We start from the raw sequence: 27,356 nt of genomic DNA on the forward strand, positions 1-27,356 counted from the left end.
TTAATGTTTTAAGATGAGCATGTCAAGAGTATTTTTCACCTTATCCTGAGGTCTCACTTTGGCCAGCATTTCTGCATTTCCATGAACAATTCAGCAGGTACTTGGTCCTACTCCATGAGACTTCAGGAGGAGTCTCAGTGGCCCACTGGTTTGGCATATGCACGGAAAATCTGCAATATGTCACAGCCTGGCTGTGTCTTTTTAAGGTCATTTAATTTGAAGCCCTTTTGGAGAGCATTTGGGGGCTTTATCCTTCAGCTCATGTTATAAAATCACAATAAATGTGCAAATGAAAAACTGCCCATGCCGATAATTCTGTCTTTTCACATGGAAATTTATGCAGAAATCTAGATCCAGACCATGAGATAAGGTATCAGTTGAGCCAGTGCAGCAGAACTAGGGCATCTTTTCCTGGATTCAACTATCTTACATTGGTAAAAAGCTTATACAATGCAGGAGACTTTCTGCTTCAATACATTTGAAATTTATTTTAACTACAATGTTTTTTTTCTTTTTCTATCCCAGCTACCACAATAGACATGGTAAATAAATCACATTAGACAGTAATACATGTGGTTGAGATATGTGGCAGTGTTTTGCTTTTATTTCAGGAAATACAATGCTAGAACGTCCAGGAAAACAGCTCACAGAAGAACAGTCAGTGGTTGGAGATGCTGGAAGTAACACATCACATTTAACAGTCAGCTTCCTATGCCTGGAAAGAATTCTGGTGGTTTGGACATATCATAATCATGGAAAAAAGTTACCTACATCTCATGTGCAAAATTTAAGTTATACCACAAGAACAATTATGAAATAAAAAAGAATGTTTCATTCAACAGAAAATACATCATCATCACCGAATAAGCCAAGTGAGTAATGAAAATCAAAGTAAATATGACTTCAGCTTAAGGATACTTTCCAATAATTCGAATCTCACTTCCTAACGAGAAGTGTTTTCTGAAAACCTACACTAAAATGCAGATAATAATTCCAATGTTAAATTCATATCATGATAAAGTGTAAACCATAGGAAAATATTACTTTTGTTGTCATATTTTAGTAACTTGTTTACAAGTATTTTCCATTCATACAAATGGCAATGAGAAAATTCTTATATCAGTGTAGTCTGAAAAATAATTGAAGTGCATTCTAAGAATGGATTGTTAGGTGGTTTTAATTGCATATATATTATATTTGCTTATATATTTGATTTATAAACCAGACGATTCTATTCTGATTTGGAGATAATTCTCTTTCCTACTCAAAACCTTTCAGGACTACTGTTTTAAGAATGATTTGGGAAAAAAAAAAAAAGAGACACAAGAGATATTAAAGGCTAAGGTTTGTCAATAACACTCTTGTTACAGACATACCACAGGGTTTTTTTCCCTATTTACTATTAGTTTTAAGTGTTCCTTTTTTCAGCTGAGACTGTTCTGTTGTTTTTATAATCCAGAAACAACACCATCTCTATATTTTGAACACACCTCGGGGGGCAGGGAAAAGCTGACACCTTTCTTACTAGAAAAAACAACCCTGAGGCATGAAGATCCTATTCTTCTGGTCACAACATTGAAAAGCATTAAGTAAACCAATAAGACACTGGTACATTGTTTCACAGTTTCTGAATTTTGAGCTAAATAGAGAGGTTTGAGGTACTCACAAGCAAACATGAAGATTTACATACACAAATGCTTGGAAACACACACCACAGGAAAGGAGGGTTGATCTCATGCAAATAACTCCATGGAATTCCATAGGTCTTTCCAAGTCTTGCACCAGTAGAACATTGGATTGTTAGAGCCTTCTAACATATGGGTCTAGAGAATGCTGAATTACAAGAAGTTATGTTGGCTTCCCTCATCCCACTCCAACAGTTTCATGTAGTAAAAGGCTACATAATCTGTCAACACAACCTGCTATTTTCCCCCTTCGTTGTCCCAGTTTTTCCTAAAAAAATCAAGAGCTAAGTTCATATTAAATATCTTGCACTGTGATATTTTGTTTTCAGGTGTTCTCCCCTCTCCTTAGCCTTTCCCTGCTTTCCTCCAAGATGCACCTCCAAGCTCCTTATACTATAGAAAAGGCCTTTAACCAATGTAGTCACCTTAGATTAAACAGCATAACATCTTCCCCTCCATGTACTGTGTAAGGAGACTTATGCTGATTGCTGATCCTTCCAGTTCCTTGTTTTTGCTAATTTTCCAGGGGATTCCCATCAGATAAGATGCAGTCATTATTACATGCTTGTATTTCTAGCCAAAAAGGACAAATTTATCGGACAATAATGTCATCTTGAGCCTATTGGGGAAGAACCAATCAACTAACCAAAAAAACCAAACCCCAAACCCAATGGAATTAGGTCACAATCCTGCAAACACGTACTCACTCAAAACAATTCAATAGTAGTATTCTGAACTTAGTTTAATTCCAAAAGTTTTTTCTTAAGTAACTTTATAAAAACAAATTCTCACTTTTTTACAAGGAGTTCCTTTTTCCAAAGAAGCAGACATGTAAATAACCACTTCTTAGGAACAATTTCCCTTTTCTTTTAACCCTCTTTCTTCACAGATTCCTGGAAAATATATGTTAACCCTCAACACTCCAAAACAGAGAAGTGATTTTTAGTTTTTTTTAAGATTCCTCTCCATCCCATGCAGAAAGAAAACTTGAAATACATGATAGATAGACTTTCAGATATTTTTTTAATCTGTTAAAACCAATTTACTTCACAAAAATTTTTCTTCATAAAAAATATTCAGCTTGTGTCCGTGGTATTCTTGCCCAAATTTCAAGTTGCCCTACACAGACATTAAATCCAGACTGTCACCCTGCATGTCTGCTGTTTATACAGTCACCTTTGCCTCAGAACAGCAAGCCTAAGATCTTAAAAATTCAAACCCCTTCATCAGGGAAACAATGACTTCTCCAACCATGTAGGTATTTATAAAACCCTTCTGTTCCTTCTCCATTTTTCCATTCCTCTCTTTTTAGAGTTCTTCTATTGCTGTGGTACAAAATAAAGAGGGTCAGGTCAGACTGCCAGCTCATTGTCTCACACATAATGGTTCTAGCCAACACCCTTACTTCAGATATTTCTGTCAAGTCTCCCATCCCTTCAGTATTACATCAGACCATCTTCCAGTAATTCATTCAAACTCTCTCTCCCTCTGCCAATTTCTCCCTTTGTACTCTCTAAAAGAGTAATTTTGCTGTCTTGTGTGCTGTTTTAGACTGGAGGAAAAATGCACTGAACACACAAGAAAATAGGCTCATTCCTCATTCCTGTGGCACAGTAGCCAAGAGGAACAATTTCAGAGAGACACCAGATGAGCCCCAGTAGGGTTCTGCAACACACTGGTTTTCCAATTTTTTCAAATTCTAATCCATTAAAACTTTGTCTTTAGAGACCAAATACCGTGAATTAAAACCTGATGATGGGCTTGAATATCAAATATATCTTGTGAGTTTCTCAGAAGCAGCTGAAGTTTCTTCCAGTGGGTCTGCAGATCACAAGAGGGACCTTTTTGAGGTGGGGGTGCTATTCAGTTGCTCTGTGTGTACAATACACGTGTGGCCCAGTTGGTGCCCCAATGAATGCATGCACAGTTGAGACAAACCTTGAGAATACAGAACAAAATATGAAACTAAAATCATGTCTCCAACCCCATTATATTTCAAGTATCCAACTCAATTTTGAAAACAGAAGAGGCTCTTAATGAAATGTGCTCTTTAAAGTGACTTTCATACCCAGATGAAGTTTTACTAGAAGTTTACATAATAAAGGGTCTGACCTACACTAAGTCCAGAAGAATGGAAGTTTGCCTAGCTTTCAAGCAGCTTTTGTCAGTTTTACTAATGGACATCAGGTAAACATAACAATTTCAATACCAGTTCCATATCTGTATTAAGCAATCATTAAAAACATATTTTAATGTTTCTGTTTTAAAAGGCTATAAAAATACTTACATAATTAAATTCAATACTTAATGCTACCTTGCCCTTCCCCCAGTGGCAGTGATCACTGTCAACCCTAGAACATTGCATATCACAACATAAGCAGAGAGGATGTTAGTAAGAAGAGCCAGGCTTTGTTTTTTAACCCATTATAAAAACATAACATTCTACATGGAGTTAAAAACAATTTCATTTACAGAAAATAAAATAAAACTGTGTCCCCACAGGTAAAAAGAAATAATTTCAGTAAAGACAACAAAGTTTTTAAAATATAGTTATAAAATTTTGGCATAGGTTGACTTGCATGGTTCGTGCCAAGAAACTCTATGGAGAGGATGTGTAAGATGGGTAGGAAAGAGAAGATGGGATACTTCAGTTTGAGGATTAAGCTAAATGTTCAAAGTTCTCTTTATACAGAAATACAGAAAGAGATTCTACAGAGCCTGATAATAAAGAGCAATTCCTAAAAGCTGGCCACAGTGCACTGAATTCCTTTTTTTCTCTTAGCAGGTGCTTGAGAGATACATTAGGTAATAGCACTGCCATGATGCTGGATAATACCAGAATTATTAAATTTATCAGTACATCAATTTTACTGTTAAGAAAATTGCTAATAAAGATCCTAATGATCAAGAAGAGTTTTACCAGAAGCATACAAAGCCAAGTTACAGTGATGCCATAGATACTATCTCTGTGCTTTAAAATCCTTTTAGTATTCCTAGATTCATTCCACTGGGAAAAAATAATCAAGATAAATCAAATACATACAGAAACACACTCACTCAAATGGCACTCATTGCTTTTTGTACAATTAAGCTTTAGTGAAAATATACATCTTAAAACAAATGAAGTACAAATGTACAAAAATCCTTAAACTCAGATAAAAAATATATATAATACAATTTGCTACAGAGATATAAAACATTTAATGCTTGCTCATCCTTTCTGATGAGCATAAAATGATTTAAAGTCTGGAGGACTCCTGCTCATCATCACTGCAATCAGACTTAAAGCAGACCTGCAAGAGAAGACAAACAGACAACTCAGCTGCAGAACTAATACTATTGTTCATTTGTGTGTTTTATGGACACAGAAAGGCTGGGGGGTGGGTATTTTTCCAGCACATTTTACTCCATGCTAAGTACATGCTTTGGGAAACTCAAAGGAATCCATAATCTCAAACCCCATCTCTTATTCTAACTTCACAAGACAATTAACTGTAATCCTATTAGTTCAAAACCAACTGAAAACTGTCAAACCATATTCATTTTTTAGGACTTCTTCTCTATACATAGAACCATATCTTGGGACAGTACAAATCCTGCTGATTTTTGGTTGGAAATGACTACGGTAAGACACAAGATTTAACTTTAGCTATGTGAGAATATTAGTACACTCAGCCATCCCTTCTATTCCATTAGTCAAAATGGGGGGAAAGTGTATTTGAAAAGACGAACTAAAAATGACAGTACTATTATACATTCCATTAGCATTGTACCATTTTAGAAAGGTGAATTGCCAGCTGAAGACAAAAAATTTCTTCATGCAATTTTAATACACGGCCTTGCTGTGGCTACTTAACAATATGCACCTAGCAATTTTAAAATTCCATTTCTGCTTGAAAGCAAAAGTAATTTCTACCCTCTTCACTATTGGAGTATACTCAAGCTTCTCAAGATATTTCCTCTCTATGTGCAGGCACACTGAGCAAGCAGAATTCTATATAACATTTTCAACTGCAAACCTTTACAAATAGTCTATTTCTTATATCCTGTAGACAATTACAATACATGATGTGTCTTCTAGGTGGTAAATACTCAATTCTCTGAACAGGAAATTCTTCTACTAAGGAGTAGAAGTCTGTGTGTAAGAAAAGGCTGTGCATTATCAGCTAGGTAAAGATCTATTATGTCATTGTTTTGGTGAAGGCATTAAACTGCCCAAGATATTTTAACATTTGTTTCATGGTGCCTTCTCATTTATTTTGGGGATATTTCGACTTACTTACTTATTTATTGGATAGATAACTATTTTTGCTTATAAACTTACTTATTTTTGCTTATAAATTTACTTATTACTAGTTTTTACACAGGGCCTCAATTATCTCTGAAGACATGTACACAGGTTTCATTAAAAATGGTAAAATATATAAGAAGCAGGACCCAAATTAACCTCTTTAGCAAAGGTCTAGAGCACAGTTTTTAACAGAACCCAGGTAAGCAGAGGAGGACAGAATGCTGAGGCAGGAAAGCCTCCTGTAGTTATAGGGATTGCCATAATTTCTGAACTGTGGTGGAGAGGCAAAGCCATAACAAACCAGATTTCATTCGTTTCACAATGCAGTGACCAACTTGGTTTTCCTATCACAAATTAATAATAATAAAAAAAGAATGGAAGTTAATTTAATGAAAGAAAATAAATGCCCTTACCTCTCCACTAAAAAGTCTGTGAAAGAAGCCTCTCTTTGGCTTAGGAGACTTCTCTCTGTCTGGTGACACAGTACCATCAGTTTCATATGCATTGATATCTTCAAAGCATCCCGTTTCAATCATCTTTGAAACATATGAAATATAAATGAAATATCCATAAAAGCCTCTCAAACAAGTTCCAGGTTGTTGTTGTTCCCTGGCTGGGTACTCCTAACACTTAAAAATTCATCAGCCAAACTATACCACTGTCTCCAAAAGGAAGCACAAAGCTGACATTGACTCACCTTGTGCACTCAACCAACTAAAGAATAGCAATGAGAGCACTCTCACACAGGTGTCAGGTACTCCCTTGCTTTTTTTGCATTCTTGCCTTTCTTATACTCATGATGCAATAAAGAGAAGCTTTTAGAACCAGAAACAGATTTTCCTTTCAGGTATTCTGTTCATTTTAGAGCAGGCCAGCCAAAAAAAAAATATCTCTATGCCCTTGACTGAACTTAATTAATAAACATGACATGGGAGGAAAAAAAAAGATATAACGAAGATGGGGATTTTGAAATAATCTTTGTCTGTGTGCACAGAAACAAAAGAAATAAAACCACAATTACTGGGTACAGAAAGGACAGCAGGAAGAGTGAATGCCAAAATACAACCAACAGGCAGGGTCAGAAGGGGGGGAGTGGCTAATGGCCAAATCCAGCTGGCATTTACCAGTAAGTGCCACCAGTACACATCTGTCACAGCAGCTGGCAGCCAAAGGAATCACAGAATCACTGGGTTGGAAGAGACCTTCAAGATCATCGAGTCCAACCCAGCCCTAACACCTCAATTAACCATGGCACCAAGTGCCACATCCAGGCTTTTTTTAAGCACATTCAGGGATGGTGACTCCACCACCTCCTCAGGCAGACCATACCAGTAATTTATCACTCTTTCTTTAAAAAACTTTTTCCTATTATCCAACCTATATTTCCCTTGGTGCAGCTTAAAACTGTGAATATACCTTGTAGAGGGAGAGAGGGCATAAAGAGGAATAAGAAGAAATGCAGCCTGCTATTGTTGTAAACCAGGACATTGGGTAAATTATGGAATGGTGAGAGAAAGTCTTGAGAGGCAAAAATTTGAGGGAAAGCTCAGTAACATGAATTAAAAGAAAAAAATAAGCACAAATGTACAATGAAATCTGCAGTTCTTCCTTGAAGAACAGGAATTGCCATCACAAGAATTCTACAACTACTTCCAACTTTAACCCTCTCTGCAGGGTTAGTTATTAAGCTGCAGTGCATTTTTTAATGTCTAGATCATATTCTGAAGTTTAGAATTACAACATAGTATAGGAAATACTTCTCTCTCCAAGACTCACTGTTTCTCAGTGAAAGCTCTCTATGTCAAATGATACCTTTTCAAATATCCTTAATGTAATGCGAAAAAACAAAAGGAAAACAGAGGGGAATGTACTTTTTCCTCCAAATTATTCAGAAATTTCTCATCTTTTGTGTTCAAGCTTTAAATAAAATGCAATCATACTGGGAGAGAAATGACATTGGTAGAACTCAAGACAATAGCAATTTCAGAAAGTCACGAATAAATTATAATGGGGACAAGGCATTCATAACAAGAATTACAATTTTAAGTAATTGTTACTGAGTGCTCTTGCTGAAACAGTAAATAGATTTGAATTGCATGCAGAGGCAGCAGAATTCTAGTACTCTATGCAGACTACTAGAATATTCATTCACTAGGCACACAAAACAAACTCTTAAGGGAAAGTCTGACTCAACTGATATTGAACTGTTTGTTTTGAAACCTTGAAAAAGGTGAGTCTGCAATTCTGTATTGCTGTCACTTGGATACTCTATTGATACACAGGCTATACACAAACAGCTTGCACTGCACCTATTTGCTTTTGAACACTTGGAATAGCATTCCATCCCTCTCCTGTCAACAGCAATACTGAACAACATGGGACTGAAGAACAAGGAAAGGGTGGTCTTACAGATACTAATACTGTTCTGTAAGCTGTGCCTATGATGACAAGATGCCAGACTTTGTTTATGCAAGTTTACTATAAATCTCAGTTTTTAGCAAGTTTCTTATGTTTTTGGAAAAAAAAAATTCTTAAGCCTCTCAGCAAAGAAGTCTAAAGCAGAAATGACTTTACATCTCCTAGAGAAAATAATTATAATTATATATTTTATTAAATATTCTATACTGCTGTACTAAAGAAATAATCTTGTATGAAATGTGCATTACCTCATTTTGCCAAGGGATTGAGACACAACCCGTCACAAATTTGGAATAGAAGTCATCATCGGTGGTATCCAGGTTCACTCCTTTCACTGTTGAGAACTGCTCAATGTCCAGGACATCTTTACAATAAACTGCACGTGGCTGCAGTACAAGACAAGATTACTTCATTAAAGTTTTGGATCTGGGGACTTTTAGTTTGGTTTTATTTTCTCTAGATGAGCAAAAGAGAGCAAAATGTCTGCAATTTTACATTTCACACTGCTGATCAGCAAATTACATTATTCTATGGAACAGAAATACAAAGATGCTCTTCATAAGTAACCTGAGCAATTCTATCCATCCTGCAAGTAAGAGAAAAGAAATATCAAAGCCAGAAGCAGCTTGTTTGGATCTCAGTGATTATCATAATTCACTCATCTTCTGTCACCTTTCTTTCAACTCTGGAATATTTTCTTCAAAGCTATTCCTCATTTCTTCTGCATTTAAGCAATGGAAGGGGACTTTTATGGGGTAAGAAATCAGCTACAAAGCTCCCTAGGGAAATACCACTATTGTAAATTGTTTTGTGATCTCAGATGAAACACCACAAAACAATTAGTTATCATCAATAGCCACAATGGCATTCTCCTACCAGTGTAACTAACTTTAAAGGTTTCTCTGGAGTTCATATGACTGCTAACAGAATTATGACAGTTCTTCTCTTTTTAGATACTAATCAAATCTGTCTCACCTACTTACATCTGGCAAGAATGGAGGTTCTAACATGTTAGCTTCCAGCCTCTTGAAGTTGATGTTCTTGAAAATAGGATGTTGCTTTACAACAGCAGCTCCTCCTTCAGTGCAGCCCAGTCGTTCCCCCGGATTTTTAGCAAGTAACTGCAGATACATGGAAAAAAGCTGATCCATGATACAATCCCACAACTAAAAAAAATATAATCTACATACAATGTCTTTCAATCAGTTTATTTTGATACTTGGGCTCTTATTAAGTAAATTTATCATGTATCAATTGGAACTATACCTGGAAACCCAAACAACAACATTCTGGGAACAAATATATTTTCAACAGACAAAAGAACCCCTGAAAGCACATTATTTGAAGATTATGCCCGAAGTTATATGAAAATATTTTAATTGATGTCATATTAAGAAGACTTGACAGTACAGACTTTGCGGTAGGCTTTCCTTTCAGGAAAGAGACTTCTATTTTTTCCTATGGGCTTAAGTAATGCATATATCTTGCATTAAATAGTACAGAAAATTTGTGAAGCTTTCTGTATAAATTTAAGAAGAAGCAAGATAGAAAAAAAATTGTCTTGTAGATAACGTTTTATGTGAAGAAACCGTTGTACTACTCAGCCACTTGTTCCTATGCAGTATCCTATTTGAGCATGCTATTGCACTCCATCTACAATAACAAGTGGTCCAAGCAGTACTAGACCATTTATTCATGTGATGAATAATTAATTTATGCAGCTTTCCTTCATCTTAAGAAAAGTTCTGAATTCTTGAAGTTTGATAACTGACAGCTCATGAACAATCACAAACTTTCATATGAACTAAAGAAAGGTTTAGGAAATCCCGTTCTGAAAATTTTTTGAGATTTTAAAATAGTTGGTCTCTTTAAAAGGATTAGAAATTTAATTTCCAAACCTCTATGTCTCTTCACCCACCATCCTGCAGATGGATTTTGCCTCCTCTGAAAACTTGTCTGAGTATGTTTCCTGGTCCTCCTTTACTCTGCGGTCAATCTCATCGCGTTTAACTCTTTCCTTGTGCTTCCTGAACGGAGACTGCCCTTCAATCATCTCATAAATCAAACAGCCAAGGCCCCACCAGTCCGGACTGAATGTATACTTCTCATTTTTGAGCACTTCTGGAGCTACAAAGCAAAAACAAACACACACCCACATCATTTCACTTTAAATTGACTAATTGTGTGTATTGGAAAAACTCTCAGGTACTCTCTCTGGGCCCTGTGCAGACATGTTTGTGTGACTCTTCTGTACTTTGAAGAAACTTTAATTTCTACAGTGAGAACTCTGTTTATATTCTAGAGAAAAACTTAATTTCTTGAATGCTTAAAATCAGTATTCTTTAGAGAATGGAAAAAAAACCCTGAGAATGAAGTTTTCCAAAGCATGGAAAGAAATGTACTGTCACAGTAATTTCTCTGTTTACCTGTGACCAATAAAAAATTAGGTGCTTTGTTAAAATTCTGCCTAAAGCTGGAATTTTCATCTAATTTTTCAAGTTTATCAGTAGGCTTACAATTAAGTAACATCTACAAATGCATATTTTAACCTTTCTTCTTCCCATAACATGTCTAGTAACTAATCCAGGTCCAATACAGTTCTTAAATTCACAGAAGCAAATTTTCTGGTAAAATGTAACTAGCAAAGGATGCTTTACATACCCATGTAACCAACAGTCCCAACACGTCCTCGGACAGTTTCACCTTCTGGAATCTGCACAGCTAATCCAAGATCTGAAATCCTGATATGTCCTATTTATGTTAAAATAAATTATACATAGTCAGCCAATTAATGAAGTAAAATAATTAAATACTATCACTTTTAAAACAAAGAATTTCTATTGCACATCTCATAAAAAACCCCACTGCAAAGTATCAAAAGATTCATATAGCTCTAAGTTTACTTAACTTAACTTGAAAAGAGTGTTTTATTCAGCTCCTCCTTAAAAATGTGCAGAAAGAGGCACAGATATAACTGATTTTCTGAAGGTCAGACAAAAATAATTTGCTCTTAAGCACTCTAATTCCTAGCTTTGGCATAGGCTGCTGTTCTTGGACAAAGAGAAATGCTCATTTCAGATTCTGCATCTATGCATCAGACACTTGTGGTTTTCCATTCTGCATACCCACCACAAGCCCTTAGCTTTCTGACTTCTTAGTAAAACTTCAAAATTAATTTATTCCAAATGTGAGAAAACTGTAGCCTGTACTGAGAGAGCTCTTTTTCATGTAATGAAGTACCCCAATAATGCCAAACATGAGTACTTGGAATTGCTACCCCAACTCCCACCCCAAACCAAGAGCAGCCCAGTCAATAACCCACTCAGAATTATTTATATAGTAACATGTCAGTTCAATTCTGGGATTTCCTCTTCTCATGAGTCACTCCTAAGTGGAAAACAGCTTTTATTGCACTTTATCAGCCAAATGTCTCAAGCTGATGACCTTCCCCATCACACACGGCCTTTAGAGCTGTACCTCTAACAGAAATCATCTGGCAATGGACTGGTTTGTCATGCCCTGCTCAGTGGGGAACCAGTCCAAGCAGGGCAATGGGAATAAATCCACCCCACTCTCCCTTACATTCCCATGGATATTCCCATTCTTTGTTGGAAAGACTCCTGAACTGTTTCAAGCACATTCAAGCCATTTCAAGGCAAGAACTGTATTGACATTTTAATGTAAAAACACATAAGGTACTTTCTCAATAAAAATGTGAAAGTCTGGACAGAAGAAAGGACAATTACATTTCCAATTCAATTCTAAAACAATTTTGTAGAAAGATTTGTGGCAAAAACGAAAAAAAAAGAGCAAAACTCAGACTTATTTCTAATACTGGTTATAAGGACAGGGATACTGTTGTTTACAGAAACACCACAGACTCACAGAATGATTCAGGCTGGAAGGGATTTCAGAAGGTCTCTAGTAACACCTTCTGAGCAAGCAGGCAGCCCAAAGTGTCCCAGGCTTTTAAAATACTTATTTAGAAAGCCTCCAAGAGTGGACACTGCATCACCTCTCTGGGTAGCCCATTCCAATGCCCAATTAACCTTTGTGCATATATGCTGTGGCATTCAAAAAGCTCTACAGCATCAATATTAGTTAACAGCACATTAACTTCTTATGTACATGTGTTAGATAGTCAGGGGATGGAGAGAGAGAGAGAGAGAGAGAGAGAGAGAGAGAGAGAGAGAGAGAGGAGAAAGTCAAGTTCCATTTTATATACTGGTTGGAAATAAAGTAATGCTCTGGAGCAGCAAATGCTATTTTAAATACATTCAGATGCTCTTGTATTCCCTGACATCTGATGAACTCCTTTTCAAGTGCAAGATCTGAGCTCCTGAAGAGATTTTCTAATTAGTCTCCTGTGCTCTCTGGAACTAGATCAAAATATCCCTGGCAGAGAGGAAGCATTCTAGTGCAGTCCTGCAAGGCTACATTTTTCCTCAAAGAACCCTTCAGCTTTTCTAAGACATTGCTGGAGAGAAAAATTAAAGAATGCATTTGATGTCTAGCAAAGCTTTAGCTCTTGGAAAGTGACTTCTCTCAAGCATCATCTTTTTTGAAAATTATCAGTCAGAACATGCTGACTTTAAAAAAAATTGTGCTAATGACTTCAAAAACAGTTTTTCCTCAACTAAAATGCTCAGCAGTTACAAGAACAAACTTGTAATATTAATCCACAGCTTAGAAGAGAATTCCTGCACATGTTCCACAGTCAATTGAAAAGATTCTGGAAATGACTTGCATACAAAGTCATTAAAGAGAATTAATTTGGCTTTTGACAAACAAAGGACTACAAACAGTTCTTCATGTTGTTTGCACTTCCTTGATCCCTTCCAGCCACATATGCATCAGAGACCATCAGACCTCTCTTAATCAAAATGTTAAAACAGAAATACTTCACATTTATCCCACTGTCTAAACAATCTGGTTTACTAAGTAAAATTCTGCCCCCCTCATCTAACAAATCACGTTTCCATAATTGAAGAAAAGACAAACAAAACAAATCCATGTAAAAATTTTAGTGATATTAAATCAAGAGGAGGGGGAAAATGAGGAGTAAAAGGGAAAAACTAGCCATTTGAAGGTAGAAAATTGACCCTTCATAAATATTAATGGTTGACTCCCAAAGTTTTCCCCTGCTTTCTAAAAAGCAAGGCAGTATTGTCTTTGCTAAATTAAGATTCACCAATGAAGTCTCTTTTATTTTGAAGAAATCCCTTACATTTCTGGCTTGGTATTAGAGGTATAATTCCTGATTTCAAATTAATTTTCATTTTTACTTACCACAGTCATCAAGAAGTATATTCTCAGGCTTCAAGTCTCTACAAATTAAACAACAGAAATGTGAATTAAGCAAAGACAAAACTATAAGCCCTCAAATGCAACAGATTCAACAGAAAACAACTTGGTTCTGACTGAAGCAATTTTTCCAGTTCCACCTATAAACAAAAAAAATCTGTGAAGCTGATGACCTATAATACAAATAGTTTAACCAGAGAACTAGATCCACTGTCCCTGAACTCTTTAATCCACTTTAATTGATATTACCATAACTATTTAATTTATATTAACAAAGGCAACACAACACTAAAGTCCTGATATAGAGAACCAGTATTTACACCCAAATTTGTGTTCATAAGTGAAAAGCATTTCTCCTGAGGAATATCAGCTTGACAGTGCTAAAATACAAGTGTTTGCTGCAGTTTGATGCTGACCCCTTGCTATATTTCACCTCAGGGCATCAGAATATCAACAAAGAGTAATAATCCCAAGACTAAGCACAGGCTTAATATCATTCATTCAAACTCAATTTCTTTAATTTGGCCATGCAACTTCTAAAGCTTCCTAGACACTTCACCTAGTTAAGATTCTTTGCAATAACTTTCTAGAAGTTTCCTATTACTTTTCTGTAAACATCAAAGTTTCACAAACAACATTTTTTTAACTATTAAATGATAGCAAGACTCAGGAAATACTAAAAGGGCAATAAATTCAGCATTGCAATTTTGCATCTTGTGCATTTTTACTTTGAGAACAAAAGAAAATATTGAATGGAATGTTTGAATTTTTCCCTGCTCAAGGAATATTTGGGGAGTCATTCAAGCTGAATCCGAAGTTTTGCTAGGATTTATCCCTAGCAGATTCTCCTGAGGATATACATACATATATATATATGCATGAAAATTTGTATAAAATGTATAATGTACATAATTATTTATAATAGTGCACTAAAGATTGTTATAATATATATTGTTAATTTTTAATGGTTATTTTTTATATGTGTGTATTTGTGGTATGCATCAGTAAGCATGTGGACTGAGATGGTCTCTTAGATTTATTCCACCATAAATATAAGCCAGAAATAGACACATAAAACCCAGTAGTTGGCTAAAGAATCAGCTATTGAAATAGATTCTTAAAAACAATATGTATCTATGCATATATACATACAGTTGTGACCAGAAGAATCTGAATAACATGAAAGAAAAAAATTTAGGAAGAATGACTCTAGAGTTGCCATTCTAAATGAGAGAAAACTGTTCACCAAGAAATCTAAGTAGGGTTTTTCCCTCCACATATTGGTTAATTGATGTTCTGTAATATGCATATTCATGGTAAAGTTTCATTATCTTATGAGATTAACTATATACAAAAGTCATAAAGATGCTCTGCTTCTCATGGTTTTAAGTCTCAACAATCCTTATAATGTTAATAAATGGATATTAAATATGAGATTACAATAGCAGAGAAACCAGGAGAGATCAGAGGTAAAAAAACTGAAGAACACTAGGATTTGACATAAGTGTTTGAAAGTTGTCTTGTGGGCAAACAGCTAACAAGTTGGGCCTAAACACGGGGCTGTGGTTTGGGCTCTTTTGTTTCATTTGGGCTTTTTTTGTTATTTTGTATTTTAAACAATCAGTTTTGTTTTCATTTGAACAATGTAAAATGACCTACTTGTAGCTGATGAAATGTCTCACCCCTGCTTCCCTCCTATGTGTATGCCAAAACACAGTGTGTAATATTGCAAGACTGGCCAAATTCTCTAGGGAACCACATCCAACCACCAGCATAAACCTGATTCACTCTGCTTCTGCCACTTCCCACTCTGTGTGTCTGTGTGTGTGACACTTGGTGTTACACAGCACAAGTACAAAGAAAGCATTCTTGGTCCACCACTAAGTTTGTTTGCTTGTTCTGTAACATTAATGCATACCAGGGGTTAAATTATGTATGTACAGAGACAAAACAGAGCATTAAAATCATACAATCTCAATTAAAATGCATAAAGCTTCTAATAGTTTCATTAATTCAAAGGCAATAATAATTTTATTGGAGGAATCTGAAACTAAAACAGAAGAAGAAGGAGCTTTTCACATGGGCTATGACTATCCTGTTACCTTTGGGAGTGTAACATGCAATGCAGCCAGGGACTTCTAGAGCCCTCTGTGAATTACTTTAGAGTGGGCAGGAATAAAATGCCATACGCCTAAAACTTATGCATTAAAATTATAAATTAATTTGCTTTGTAAATCATAGTTTAATTTCATTTTATACTGTTTTAAAATATATCAAGCATCAAGACTTATCAACAGCAAGAAGACATAAGACATATATTCCTAGGGATATGCCATGAAAAGGGCAACTAAGTTTTTTTTTTATTCTTTTCCTACAAAATTAAAATACAAACTTGTTTCAGTAGAAAACAATTAATATGTTCAACACTGAAGAGATGTGGAAAAGTACAAGTAAGTGTAGATGACACTCACCTGTAAACAATTCTCTCCCTTTGCAAATCCTCCAGACCACAGCACAGTTCTGCAGCATAGAAAATAGCCCTTTCTTCATCAAAGCCAGGATTTCCCATGTTATATATGTGAAACTTCAGATCCCCTCCATTCATTATGGTTAACACTAAACACAGGGCATCTTTTGTCTCATATGTATAGGATAAACTAACCTAAAAATGGGCATAGTGAGAACACAACCATTAATCATTCATAAACCCCAAAACAATTCACACATCTTTTTTCCAATACAATCAACTTATGAATCCTTTTTTAAGGCAAAAAGAACAAGTGGAAAATCATTCCTGCAGAGTATTGGTAGACACAAAGGAATTCAGACTGATTTGCCTGTGTACACAAACCAGACACACAACCCAAAAGCTTAGTGGCAGATCTGTTCAGATACCCAGAAAATACATTTATTGATGATGTCCCTCAGCTGCATGGTACCTGTATTACTCTTTGTCCAGACAGCATGAGCATATTCCTGATTTTATTAATATCTCATGAATTATGCACTGCCGAACCATCTTCCTGAACTACGAGACTCAAAACTGCCCTAGAGGAACTCAAATTATTTTAAATCAAATGTGTAGTTTCTATTCCTACCCCTGCCTCCCCCCAGGTAACTGCATATTTCCCTCATTTAGAATTTGCCAGCAGTAAAGACTCAGTACAACTCCTTACAATCTTTCTTCTCACTGTACTTGAAATGTGGTGCTGATAGGCAAGGACAAAGCACCACATTTTTTTCACGTTTTAGGTAAAAGATTTTGAAGTGCATTTAAAGTTTTCAAGTAAACTTGTGAAATAAAACAAAACCCTCCCCACTTAACACAATGTAATACACCACAAAATTTAACTGCTTAAGTTACAAATTCATTTGCAATAAAAAAAGTTATGCTATGCAGATGATCATCTGGTAGGATCTTCAAAATTACCTACCTTGTACTAAGGGCAATGGAATTCAAACATACTTAGCTTACATTAGGAAAACTAGCTAGGTAAAAAAAAAAAAGTAGGGTGGGTTTTTTTTTAACTCAAAACATTTATTTTAAATGTGTACAAGTAAATAATTGTTTTAATTATTCAGTAACAGAACCAAACTCTTCCTTCAGAAGTATAAATACAATACTAAATAATAAAACTAAATAAATACAGAAATCAGCTACTCAAATCAGCTACTCAAGGCATAGCTTCCCATTTGGTGGTTTTAACTGCTGTGTCCAGCTATTTATGACTGTACTTGTGACAGAGGCATGACAAGTTATCTGCCCACTTCAAAACCAGCATTACTGCAAATGCTAGACCTAGATCTTCTCTGATGCATAAAAACCACCATTGGATAGCAAGAAGAAAATAACTCATCCTCAATTCTATAAAGCAATTTCAAATTCAACATGGATCAATTATTGATTTACAGTGTTTACATATGCTGAAAAAAATGTTACTCAAAAATAGAAGTTTCACTGTTTTAATAATTTATGGATCAAGTCAGGTACTCCCTGGATTCAGTTTCAATCAATTTAAGCACAGAAGCCTTGTGCAAAAATAACATTAGCATATTTATACAAAACCATAATTTACAATAGTTTAAAATATTAATGTGTCTGGCCAGCAAGTTCTTAATTTTTCTTGTAGCTAGTAGTATTCTACAGTGGTTTTTCTAATACATAAAACTTATCAGAAAATGCATACATACATATTTTATACATATATATTTATAAATAACTTTCACTATCCTCTAAAACAGATACTTTAAAATCCTCTGAACAGCAATACAAAATTTATAAGTAAATGGATTTCAAACCAAAGCAAAGTGTATTTGAAATTAACATTTAAATGACATTTCAATTAAAAAGTAAACATTACCTGGGGAAAGTTTTACTTGGTGTATCTTTGAACATTTTAACTTCTTATGCTGCTCAGTAATTAGAGCTACTAACAGAGCATAATTTACATAAGTTACAAATGCTTAGGTATTAAAACTAAGATTTCCATTACATAGAAATTCCATTAAAAAGTTAATTGTTTCACATCCAAGATACGGCTTTAAGCCTTGGTACACAGCAAAGCAATATAACCTGAATCAATACAGTATTAAAATGTCATGTTTGTCTTAAAATATATTAGCAAGGGAGTAACAAATGCTATGAAAATACCTCAGGATATAAAATTAAGCAGAGGACAAAGATTCAGTGGCATCAGCATGCTGAAACCCTGCCTTAATGTTCTGGCTGTCAGAAATAAAGCAGGTGGACCAAAAATAATCCTTGTGCACTGAACTATTCCAAATCACATACAAAATGTATTTATTATTGTATCAATCATTCCTCTCGTGCACTCCTTAAATCAATTTTAAAAAGAGTTTTGTGCCCACAAGTTCCTGGAAGAGATAAATGAAGCAAACAAGATAAATTTCTGAAAATAGAAAGTAGATACTTACTACAAACCTACTATTCACTTTTTCTAGAATTCTTTTTTCATTTAGAGCCATTGATTCCCCTTTCCTCTTCTTTATTCTCTTTTTTTCTAGCTTTTTGCAAGCATACATTTTTCCTGTTGCCCGTACTTGACAGGCGCACACCTACAAAAAGAAGGATATCGTGTCAGAGATGCTTGAGGCTTTTTAGAATTTTTATTTTAAAGAAAATTAAATTTAACTTTCTTTTCAAACTCTTTAATGCTGTCAGAAAATTATAGTCTGTAAGTATCAGAGCCTTTGCTCATGAAACTTTAAAGGTTCACAAAAACTGTAACAGAAGTAGAAAAAGTGATTATACAGAGGCAAGTACATTTCTTTGGGGGTTAAATAGTTTAGCAAAACTGTGGATCCTGTGTTAGTGAAACAAGTGACTACAGTAACAGTGCTAAGTGTCCTAGGATGTGTCAAGGACAAATATTCACATCACAATAAACCAGGAGAAAGACAATGGTAATTTAGTTGCACTCTCCTTCCATATAGGGCACTGGTTAAAATATGTACAGAGGCAGTTCAATAAATTATAAACAGAATCATTAGAATCGATAGATTTTAAATTAGGTTCATGAATATTCTACATAATTAGCAAATTGCAACTAAATTCTCATTTCCAAATGACATTTCTAAATAGAAGTGACTGTTGTCAGTCATTACAAATTTTCTGCAGCTTTGTGCATGACCTACAATGCTTTAACACATTAAAAGAGTTTGCATTGACAACAGCTTGCCAGGTGATGTGTCAAATGTAGATTGATAGAGACAAGAGTTAAACAGACTCCCCTTTTTCTTTGATTCCTTAAGAAGTGCCTTGCAGAAAGATACTTCTGTACTCACCTCTCCAAATCCACCTTTGCCCAGTACTCGGTAATGCCTAAACGTGTGTTTGGTTACTGGCTGCCTGATTAACAGAAACAATCAATTACTGCAACAGGAATTACAGATGTTAGCAATCCCTCCCCACCCCGAGGTCTGTCTTCATTTTCTCCTTTCTGTTCTGGCATATTTCTGAACAGATGCTGCCTTAACCTCATGCAGAAGTACCATAATGAGCTGAATTTCAAACGAAAGGGGTGCTCTGCTAAGAAACGTGGGCTCCCTCATCTGGTCACCAGGCACTGCCGACAGCAGGAAGGAAAGCTGCCCAGGTCGGCCCTTTGCTGCCTCAGTCAGAGCCTGCCGTGCTCCCAGCACAGGCCATTGTCACCTCCTGCCGCCTCCTTTATTGACTCCCTGACACGCAGGCAGACCGTATTTCAGTGGGATCATGCTGACAATGTGGCATTTAAAAGGTAAACCATCGCTGATTTCACTTTGCTTTTTACTAAAGAAAGAGTTGTGGTATGCAAGAGCAGTTCAAGAGCCAATTTGTTAGGGTATTGATGCAGAGGAGGAGGAACGGATAACTGGAGGCAGTAGAGCTGTTGATCCCTCTATGCTAAAACTCTCCTGAATGTGTCAGAGCAGGGCTATCACAAGGGACTGGCTTTTCCTGTGTTTGCTTTAAATGAGCACTCACTGTTAATGCAGCTTTGCTCCTAGGACAACAGTGGAGGTTCATTTAGTAGAAAATTTGAGTGACTTCCCTAGTTCTCTTACTGGGTTTTGCAAACAATTCAGTAAAATAAAGACATTGGATAATTGGAATTTACAACAAAATCAGTGCTCAAGCACCTTAATGTTTGAATGTGTGATCACAGCGGGCTGAATTTGAGTCAATTTGTAACAATTTCAGCCTTCTGAAAGAGTCTGGACACTCACCTAGTATTGATTTGAATGTACTACATTCTGATACATATATAATATGTAAATCTTGCTATCTTGTAATTACTAGATCTGAATCTGTACCATTCTAAAAAACCTAGTACCAATCCAATTACCCAGTGGGTTATAATACTAGATTAATCTGTTTACTAACTACTCATTAGATCAAGTTTGAAACTAAGGACGAGAGTATTCCCAAGAAAGATCGGTATTCCACTGCACACTTGACAGCAAAATATTTCTGAATTTGCATCCAATACCACTTAAAGACTTAAGATTTATCACTTAAAGGTTACAGACAGACAGTTCCATTGGAGTCCTGGTTCTCCTACTATCCATCAACATCATCCTTTACATCTTGTCTTTCAGATCATAATTTCTTAGACAGGCAATCTCTCATTCAGCACTCAGCTCTACAGCATTTCCAGCATAAAAATCAAAATTTGCCACAAAGCAAAGCTAAATTATAATACAAACATTATAAATAAACTTACTTTTCCAGCCATTTCCACTGTAAGAAACGGGAAAAATACACACTCTCCTGGTAAGCTTCAAAAGGTCTTTTGCTTAGGTACTCATGGACAATTCTAGCAGGAAAATAAACAGAAAAATAAAATCCATCTTATTCTGAAAAGGCCGTTGAAGCAAGAGGTGCTATCAATCTATAGACATACATTTAAACATATCAATGAAGCTGTAGGCAGAAAAACATCACCACTGCGCTCTACAATGGTTTTGACCTAAATGTCTCACAAAGTGAGACAGAAAACTGTAACAGAAAATTGTTCCTGTCAAAACACTTGTGAAGGCCAAACTACTGCTGCTTATAGAACTAGACACTTTGACCTCTGCATTTTCATTGTCTTCAAACCCTCTTAAACATCAGCTTCTCAGCAGCTTTTTATGCATGTATGACCCTGCAAATATGAACTCTGAAAGAATCTACAAGGTTTCATGCATTCTTTGGAGACTGGTAAATACATTTTTTTTCTAGGATTTGAAACTGAAGTTCTAAAAGCCATATCCAAACCTTGAACACCAAGTACCTTAAAAGAACCACTCCAAGATGGAGGTGGGGAGGGAAAGAAGTCATTCAAACTGTAGTCAGGTCTTTATTGGACAGGGGAAAGGGGATGATCTACTTGAGACACTCCATTTGAGACATGTTTTATGAGCTGTGCTCACACAGCCCTTTCAATCTTATAATCTCAGCTTCTAACAAAGCATGCTTATTTCTGTTGCCAGGGAGATGACCCAAGCAGTGACAAAACCTGTAGTCATCCTTCAGACATGATCAAGCATGCCTTGAAGAACCAGAAATATTAGAAACATAAAGGCTTTAGAAAGACATGTAACACTCATAAACATGTACCATCCCTCCAAGACAAGCCTCCCCTGCTTCTACTGTGTGAAATATCACTCCATGACTGCAGAACAAAACCAAGTTGTATTGTTTTGTGTTAGCTATTACAAGTGATCCTCTAATCAGCCATCTTAATGGCACATAACTGTTGGCCTCAATTAAACCTGTTTTCAAGAACCTTAAATGTCTAAAGTTGTTCAGAAACCTTTCAAGCTTCAACTTATAATTTCATATTTTTCTGAGTACCTCCATAATGGAAGAGAGTCTCTCAAAAAGTACGAATACAGTAAAGAGAAATATAATTTATCTTACAGAATTCTTGGTGTCAGACAACAGTGTGATTTTATGCAAAAGCAGCATTAAAAAAAAAGCTCTGCAAAAGTCAAACATCTAAATCACATCCAAAGGAAACCCAATCCTCTAATAAATCTGTTCCAAGTTTCTTACTTTACTTACTCATTTTAGGGACTCAGTACTTCTGGTATAACAACTTCATATTTCACTTTCCTTAGAAAAACATAAATTTATCATGTAATTCCCAAACTTAGCACTAGGCATTTTTAACTTACCTAGTACAGTCCATGAAAAGATCCTTAGAAGGGTTCTTTTCCAGTCTTGCTTTACATTCATTTACTGTTTCCTGAGGTATTTCTGGCAAGTGTGCTGCAGACTTAACATAATAAAAAAGAAAGGAAAGCAACAATGAAAGCACATAAATCAATGCAAAAACTAAAAGTTTTGTATTCAAAGATAAATTAAATTTTTTAATACAGTTAAAGGAATGGAACAGTTTGACTAAAGAGAAAATCAAGAAAGTCATATTTGAGCAAAATTTTTATTTCTTACCTGTTACAGAACAATGCATTGAAAGTTATTTTAGTTATTTACTATTTCAGTATCTGGGGGAATAAACTTGGCAATAAGTCAAATTTCTTTTTCTTTCCATAAGTCTACCACCAAAAAAGCAAGTCATCTCTTTGGCTTGGCAGGATGGAAAGAAGGAGAAAGAAACACAAACACAGGCTGGGAAACTATTTCAAACCAGATCAAAGAAATCTGGAGTTTTTTGAAAAATGTATGTGAATTACGGTAGTCCCAAAGAAATTCTCAAAAAGGTGTGCAAATTAAGATTCCATCTGCTTATGAGGCATCTTCAAGGCCTTTTGTATAAGATGACCAAAGCAAGAGAAGCAGAAGGAACATCTCTTCATAAAAAGAAAATATTGAATTATATATCCACAGAAAAGCTTCCACTGGATATCAAAGAAAAGACATTTGATAAATGTAAAAAATCAGCTACTAATGATTACCATGGAAAACAAAGTAACAGAATGCTTCAGAAGAAAACAGCATTTCACTTTGTGAAAACCTGCAGCAATTCTGAAAATTTACAGCAAACAACCAAGGCCACACAGGAGTCTAAAAGACTTCAGATGACAATACACCGAGTTAATTTGTTTTTAAATTTTCTGTAGGTGTTAAATGGAGAATAAATTGTTATTGTAGTAGTTATTTAAAAGCAGAGATCAGTCAAGGTTTCTACTCAAGTTGATTGAGCAGAATTTTAGAAGGCAGCACACCTTTCAGAAAGACAAAAATGGGATCAATGAAGTTTGAAAGTCAATTTACTAAAAACAATGCAACCACTTATATCTCTCTATTTATCTGACACTTCCAAAGCACTTGAGGAAATTTTTGCAATATATTTACCCCATTAGTGAAGTATGTCTCTAAAACTTTGAGGCCACAGTCTATGCGCTTTTCATCTGAAGATACCTCATATTCTGCCTAGGGAAATGGAATTGAAAATTTTATTATGTTCACAGTCACTTGGCATCTTTTACATGATGATAGGTAAATTTTATCATGAATAACACAATACTCCTAATATAAAAGAAACAGAAGGCTATAAGGTGAAACATGTATGAAGAACAGTCCTAAGGAAAAAACAAAGCATATGGAATTTAATCTTTGGAAAACATACAAAATCTAACAATTAGTCTAAATGCAATTACAGAAACTACATCCTAGAGGTTAAACTAGATCAACTACAATTAAATAGTATTTATGTAGTGTTGTAGGAGAGAATGACCCAGATGGAAAATAATCAGGAGTACAATAATCAGCTTTTTCTTCACTGCACTTTTTTCCCTTCATGTGTTATTCTTTGCTTCAGTTTTGGGTAAAACCAGGATAAAACTACTTTCTACAAGCTTATAAATGAGATCTAAACCAAACCCTACATCATTTTTTGAAAAATTAAATTGATTAGATACAAATCTTGAAAGTTTTTTAACTTGGTAACATCTGGTACTGAGATGAAGAAAAAGACAATTGTGTAACACAGTGCTTTTTGCAGATAAACAATTGGCAGCTGAACAGAGCTCCAGAAGTGGCTACTTATGGAAAAAATCCACAACCAACAAATCACCACACAGACACTACTACTGAAAAACTCCAAGGACTACTTACTATTAATAATTTTATGGAATAATCTAGAAGCAGACATCAGAAGTTACAAGATTTCAAGAGAACCCCAAATCTGGGGAAAGATAAATTAGAAAAGAGCAATCTCAAATAGCAACATGTATTAGGTTTGCTAGCTGGGCCAACTCAATCAAAGCTTATTTCATATTTCAGGGTTTAAATGCATGCACCTAGGAACAAAGAATACATGGCAGACTTCCAGGATGGAGAACTGTATCAAACAAAACAACAGTGGGGCTTATTGAGACAACAATCATTAGAAACCTCATTGGAAATTACAAGTAATTGATGTAATCAGAAGTTATTTACCTTTATAAAGAAAACTAGAACACTAAAAAGTGACAGTCCAAGAACCAAATACACACAATACTGGAAATAATGGAATTCCTGATTTCCAGTTCTGCCATTAATGACAACCAATCAACACTGACTCAAGTCATCAACATCTTTTTTTACTGCAACATTATGGTATCACCCACTTCAGCACACTACTCAAATCCATCAATCCCAATGCAAGCCATAATTTCTGCTGTTCAATTCCACAACAACAAGTGGAAAGGAAATGGTGAGGAGTTCTTCTGCAACTGCTAATCAACCTGAGCAAGTCAGAAAAGTTTATCAACCTAAAGTTCAGCAGTGTGCTTAGCATCTTTAACACTAATTTAATACAATTAATTAGGCATACTGTTTTAAGTGGATAGTGTAATTTAAAAGGAAGTTTGAGAGGTGGCCTTTCCAAATATTTCTGGTACTTACAGGGAAGTTTGAACTGTCACTGATTCCTTTTCATATGTGAGTAAGCCTGTCCCTAGCTGGTGAAATGAGTCACTAGATTGGATAACTCATTCCTCACTTTAAGTTCTGTCACTTACATTCAATTGTTTCACAACTCTTCTTTCTGTAAAGCCAAGCTGACTCCAGACTTTTAGGTCACGCCTTCCCAAGAACTGGACCTTACCAGACTCAGTATTCAGTACAGGCAGACAACACAGCATTGGTACCACCTTGATTTTGGACTCCAGAAATTATCACACTGCTGAAATCACATTGCTTCATGTAAAAGAGTCAGAAAACTCCATTAACTACAGTGCAAGGTTTTTAAGGCTATGATATTTCATTTTGGGAATTTCTTTTTCCCCAAAAAAGTAAGCCTAGAATTTTTTTAACATCTCAAAAAGCTAAGCTTGGCAAAAGCCAAGGTAAAAAGCACACAGCCTCAGCTTTTGTTTCCTGTGTTGCCTTACAAAGAATACCAACGAAAGAAACTCCTCAACCCCTAAAAGATCAAATCTTGCTGAAGTCTGGTGCTGAAGTCCACAAAAGGGAATCAGGCTAACTCAAGAACCATCTACAAGAGATAGCAGGTATTTTATCTCACATCCTTGATCAAGATAGGATGCTAGTTTCAGATCACAAGAGTCACTAAAGGCTGTCTTGTTTCAATGATTCCCAAGAATAATTCTTCCCCCTGATTTTTCAAATGAAAGTTAAACAACAAATACAAAAAAGTAAATTGTGAAACCATCCCTTATATCAGATTATCTGAGCTATGCCAGTCTTCGTTCATTCACAGAAGTGTTGCAATCCACAAAACATTATAGGTTGCATATTTCAAAACAGTGCAAATTTTTCAGTTAGTTACTTCTTAGAGACAGTTTTACCTGAAAATTACATCTCTAGAGCAAGGACACACCTGCCTTACAGTCATGCCTAAGATTCATTCTCTTTTGTGCTGCCAAAGATTTTGCTACTCCTTATCTAAGATATAAAGATTAAAATGTGTGCAGAAGTTGTAACCATTGGGGTAAATCCACAGTTGTCAGTGCATGGCACTCATTAAGGGCTCTGGTTTGTATTTATATTCACTTCAGGAATGAAAGCTCCACTATTCTGGATTTCCATTCAATCCATTCAGTCTCCAACTGTCAATCTAGTCTCTGCAATCTGGTGCTCAAACAGCTCCTGGGAGTCACAAAAGTGAAACACACCTGGGGAATAAGCCAAATTGCACACAGGTTCTTTGACAAATAGAAACAATTCCACCTATTTGACACTTAAATTCTTTTTTAGCTGATCTAGTGCCTCAGTTTTTACTACCAAAGGGGAAGGAAGACAGTGAAATAGGAGGTACAGCAATAATCCCATGTACATGCCTTACACCCTGCCTCTTCCAGAGTCATCTTACATTCCAGTATTGTAGTTTGGGATGCATGCAAGCAGCAGCATTACCCTACTTCTGTCTTCTTTGGTCATTTGTTCTCTGCATGTAAGAACAAAAATGGCTGGACTGAGAAAACCTGTTCTTTTGTCAGCAATCTCAGTTTGAGACTGTATCTTATTGCTCTTGGATTAACTGTGAGGGACAAAGAATCAAAAGCTCTGAGCTGTTCTCTTAAGGGCTGTTTTGTGCCTGCCTAATCTCCTCACTACTTTCCCCCTCCCCAGGAGGGTTTTGGGCTGAGGATTTTTTGCAAAATATAGCTGTGGGCACACTTCCTTCCTCTCTTGTTCTTCAGTATTAGATATCAAGATGTAAATATATCAAGATCTTTTCCCTTAGTCTCAAAAGGATTGTTTTTTCTCCTTCCTTAGATGGTTCTCTAAATTTCCATCTCCATTATATGGTTTTTAATTAGCACATGCTATGTAGCCTAGGGCTTCCATGCAAGTTGCAACATTTTTAAGTCTATGTTAATAACATTTTGAAGGCTGAGTATAGCAAGTAATATTCATAATGCAGACACCCTTTCAGGCTTTAGAAGCCTAGCACATCTTCCTAAAATTGCTTCTCTCTTTCCCATCATGCCCTTTTCTGTAGCTTGGGCCACATCAAGATGGCAGAGACTTCACAGTCAACACTAAACATTTTCCTTTAGTAACAGAGATGGTTTTTTGACATCCATCAGAAGTTACAGCTTTACAGCCAGCAAAGACTATGTTTTCACACTATGTTTTCAAGTATACAGCATAAGGAAACAGAGGTGTATAGAGAAAATTAACAAAATGGTTGTGTCTTAAACTGGCAGGCAGCTAAACCCCCCACAGGTGCCCACTCACTTCCCCCCACTCATAACCA

At 35.7% G+C, this 27,356-nt stretch overlaps 1 protein-coding gene across 2 annotated transcripts in view; it reads right to left on the minus strand.

Annotated features, from left to right (window-relative positions):
- Positions 1-567: 567 nt before the first annotated feature.
- Positions 568-27,356, minus strand: part of GRK4 (G protein-coupled receptor kinase 4) — a 38,558-nt gene continuing 11,769 nt past the window's right edge. The window contains exons 4-16 of one of the 2 annotated variants that reach the window (XM_058024415.1): positions 23,504-23,581; positions 22,363-22,463; positions 20,925-21,017; positions 19,504-19,567; positions 18,634-18,774; positions 16,170-16,360; positions 13,684-13,721; positions 11,056-11,145; positions 10,313-10,521; positions 9,378-9,515; positions 8,643-8,780; positions 6,390-6,512; positions 568-4,978 (exon numbers count right to left, since the gene is read on the minus strand). In XM_058024415.1, coding sequence (XP_057880398.1) covers positions 4,925-4,978; positions 6,390-6,512; positions 8,643-8,780; positions 9,378-9,515; positions 10,313-10,521; positions 11,056-11,145; positions 13,684-13,721; positions 16,170-16,360; positions 18,634-18,774; positions 19,504-19,567; positions 20,925-21,017; positions 22,363-22,463; positions 23,504-23,581 — 1,458 coding nt within the window. In that variant the 3' untranslated portion in view covers positions 568-4,924. Of the gene's footprint in view, positions 4,979-6,389; positions 6,513-8,642; positions 8,781-9,369; positions 9,516-10,312; positions 10,522-11,055; positions 11,146-13,683; positions 13,722-16,169; positions 16,361-18,633; positions 18,775-19,503; positions 19,568-20,924; positions 21,018-22,362; positions 22,464-23,503; positions 23,582-27,356 lie in introns of those variants that run through there. The other variant, XM_058024416.1, reaches the window with a different exon arrangement.

The sequence above is a fragment of the Melospiza georgiana genome, chromosome 5 (genome assembly GCF_028018845.1).
Source record: "Melospiza georgiana isolate bMelGeo1 chromosome 5, bMelGeo1.pri, whole genome shotgun sequence".
Classification (NCBI taxonomy): domain Eukaryota; kingdom Metazoa; phylum Chordata; class Aves; order Passeriformes; family Passerellidae; genus Melospiza; species Melospiza georgiana.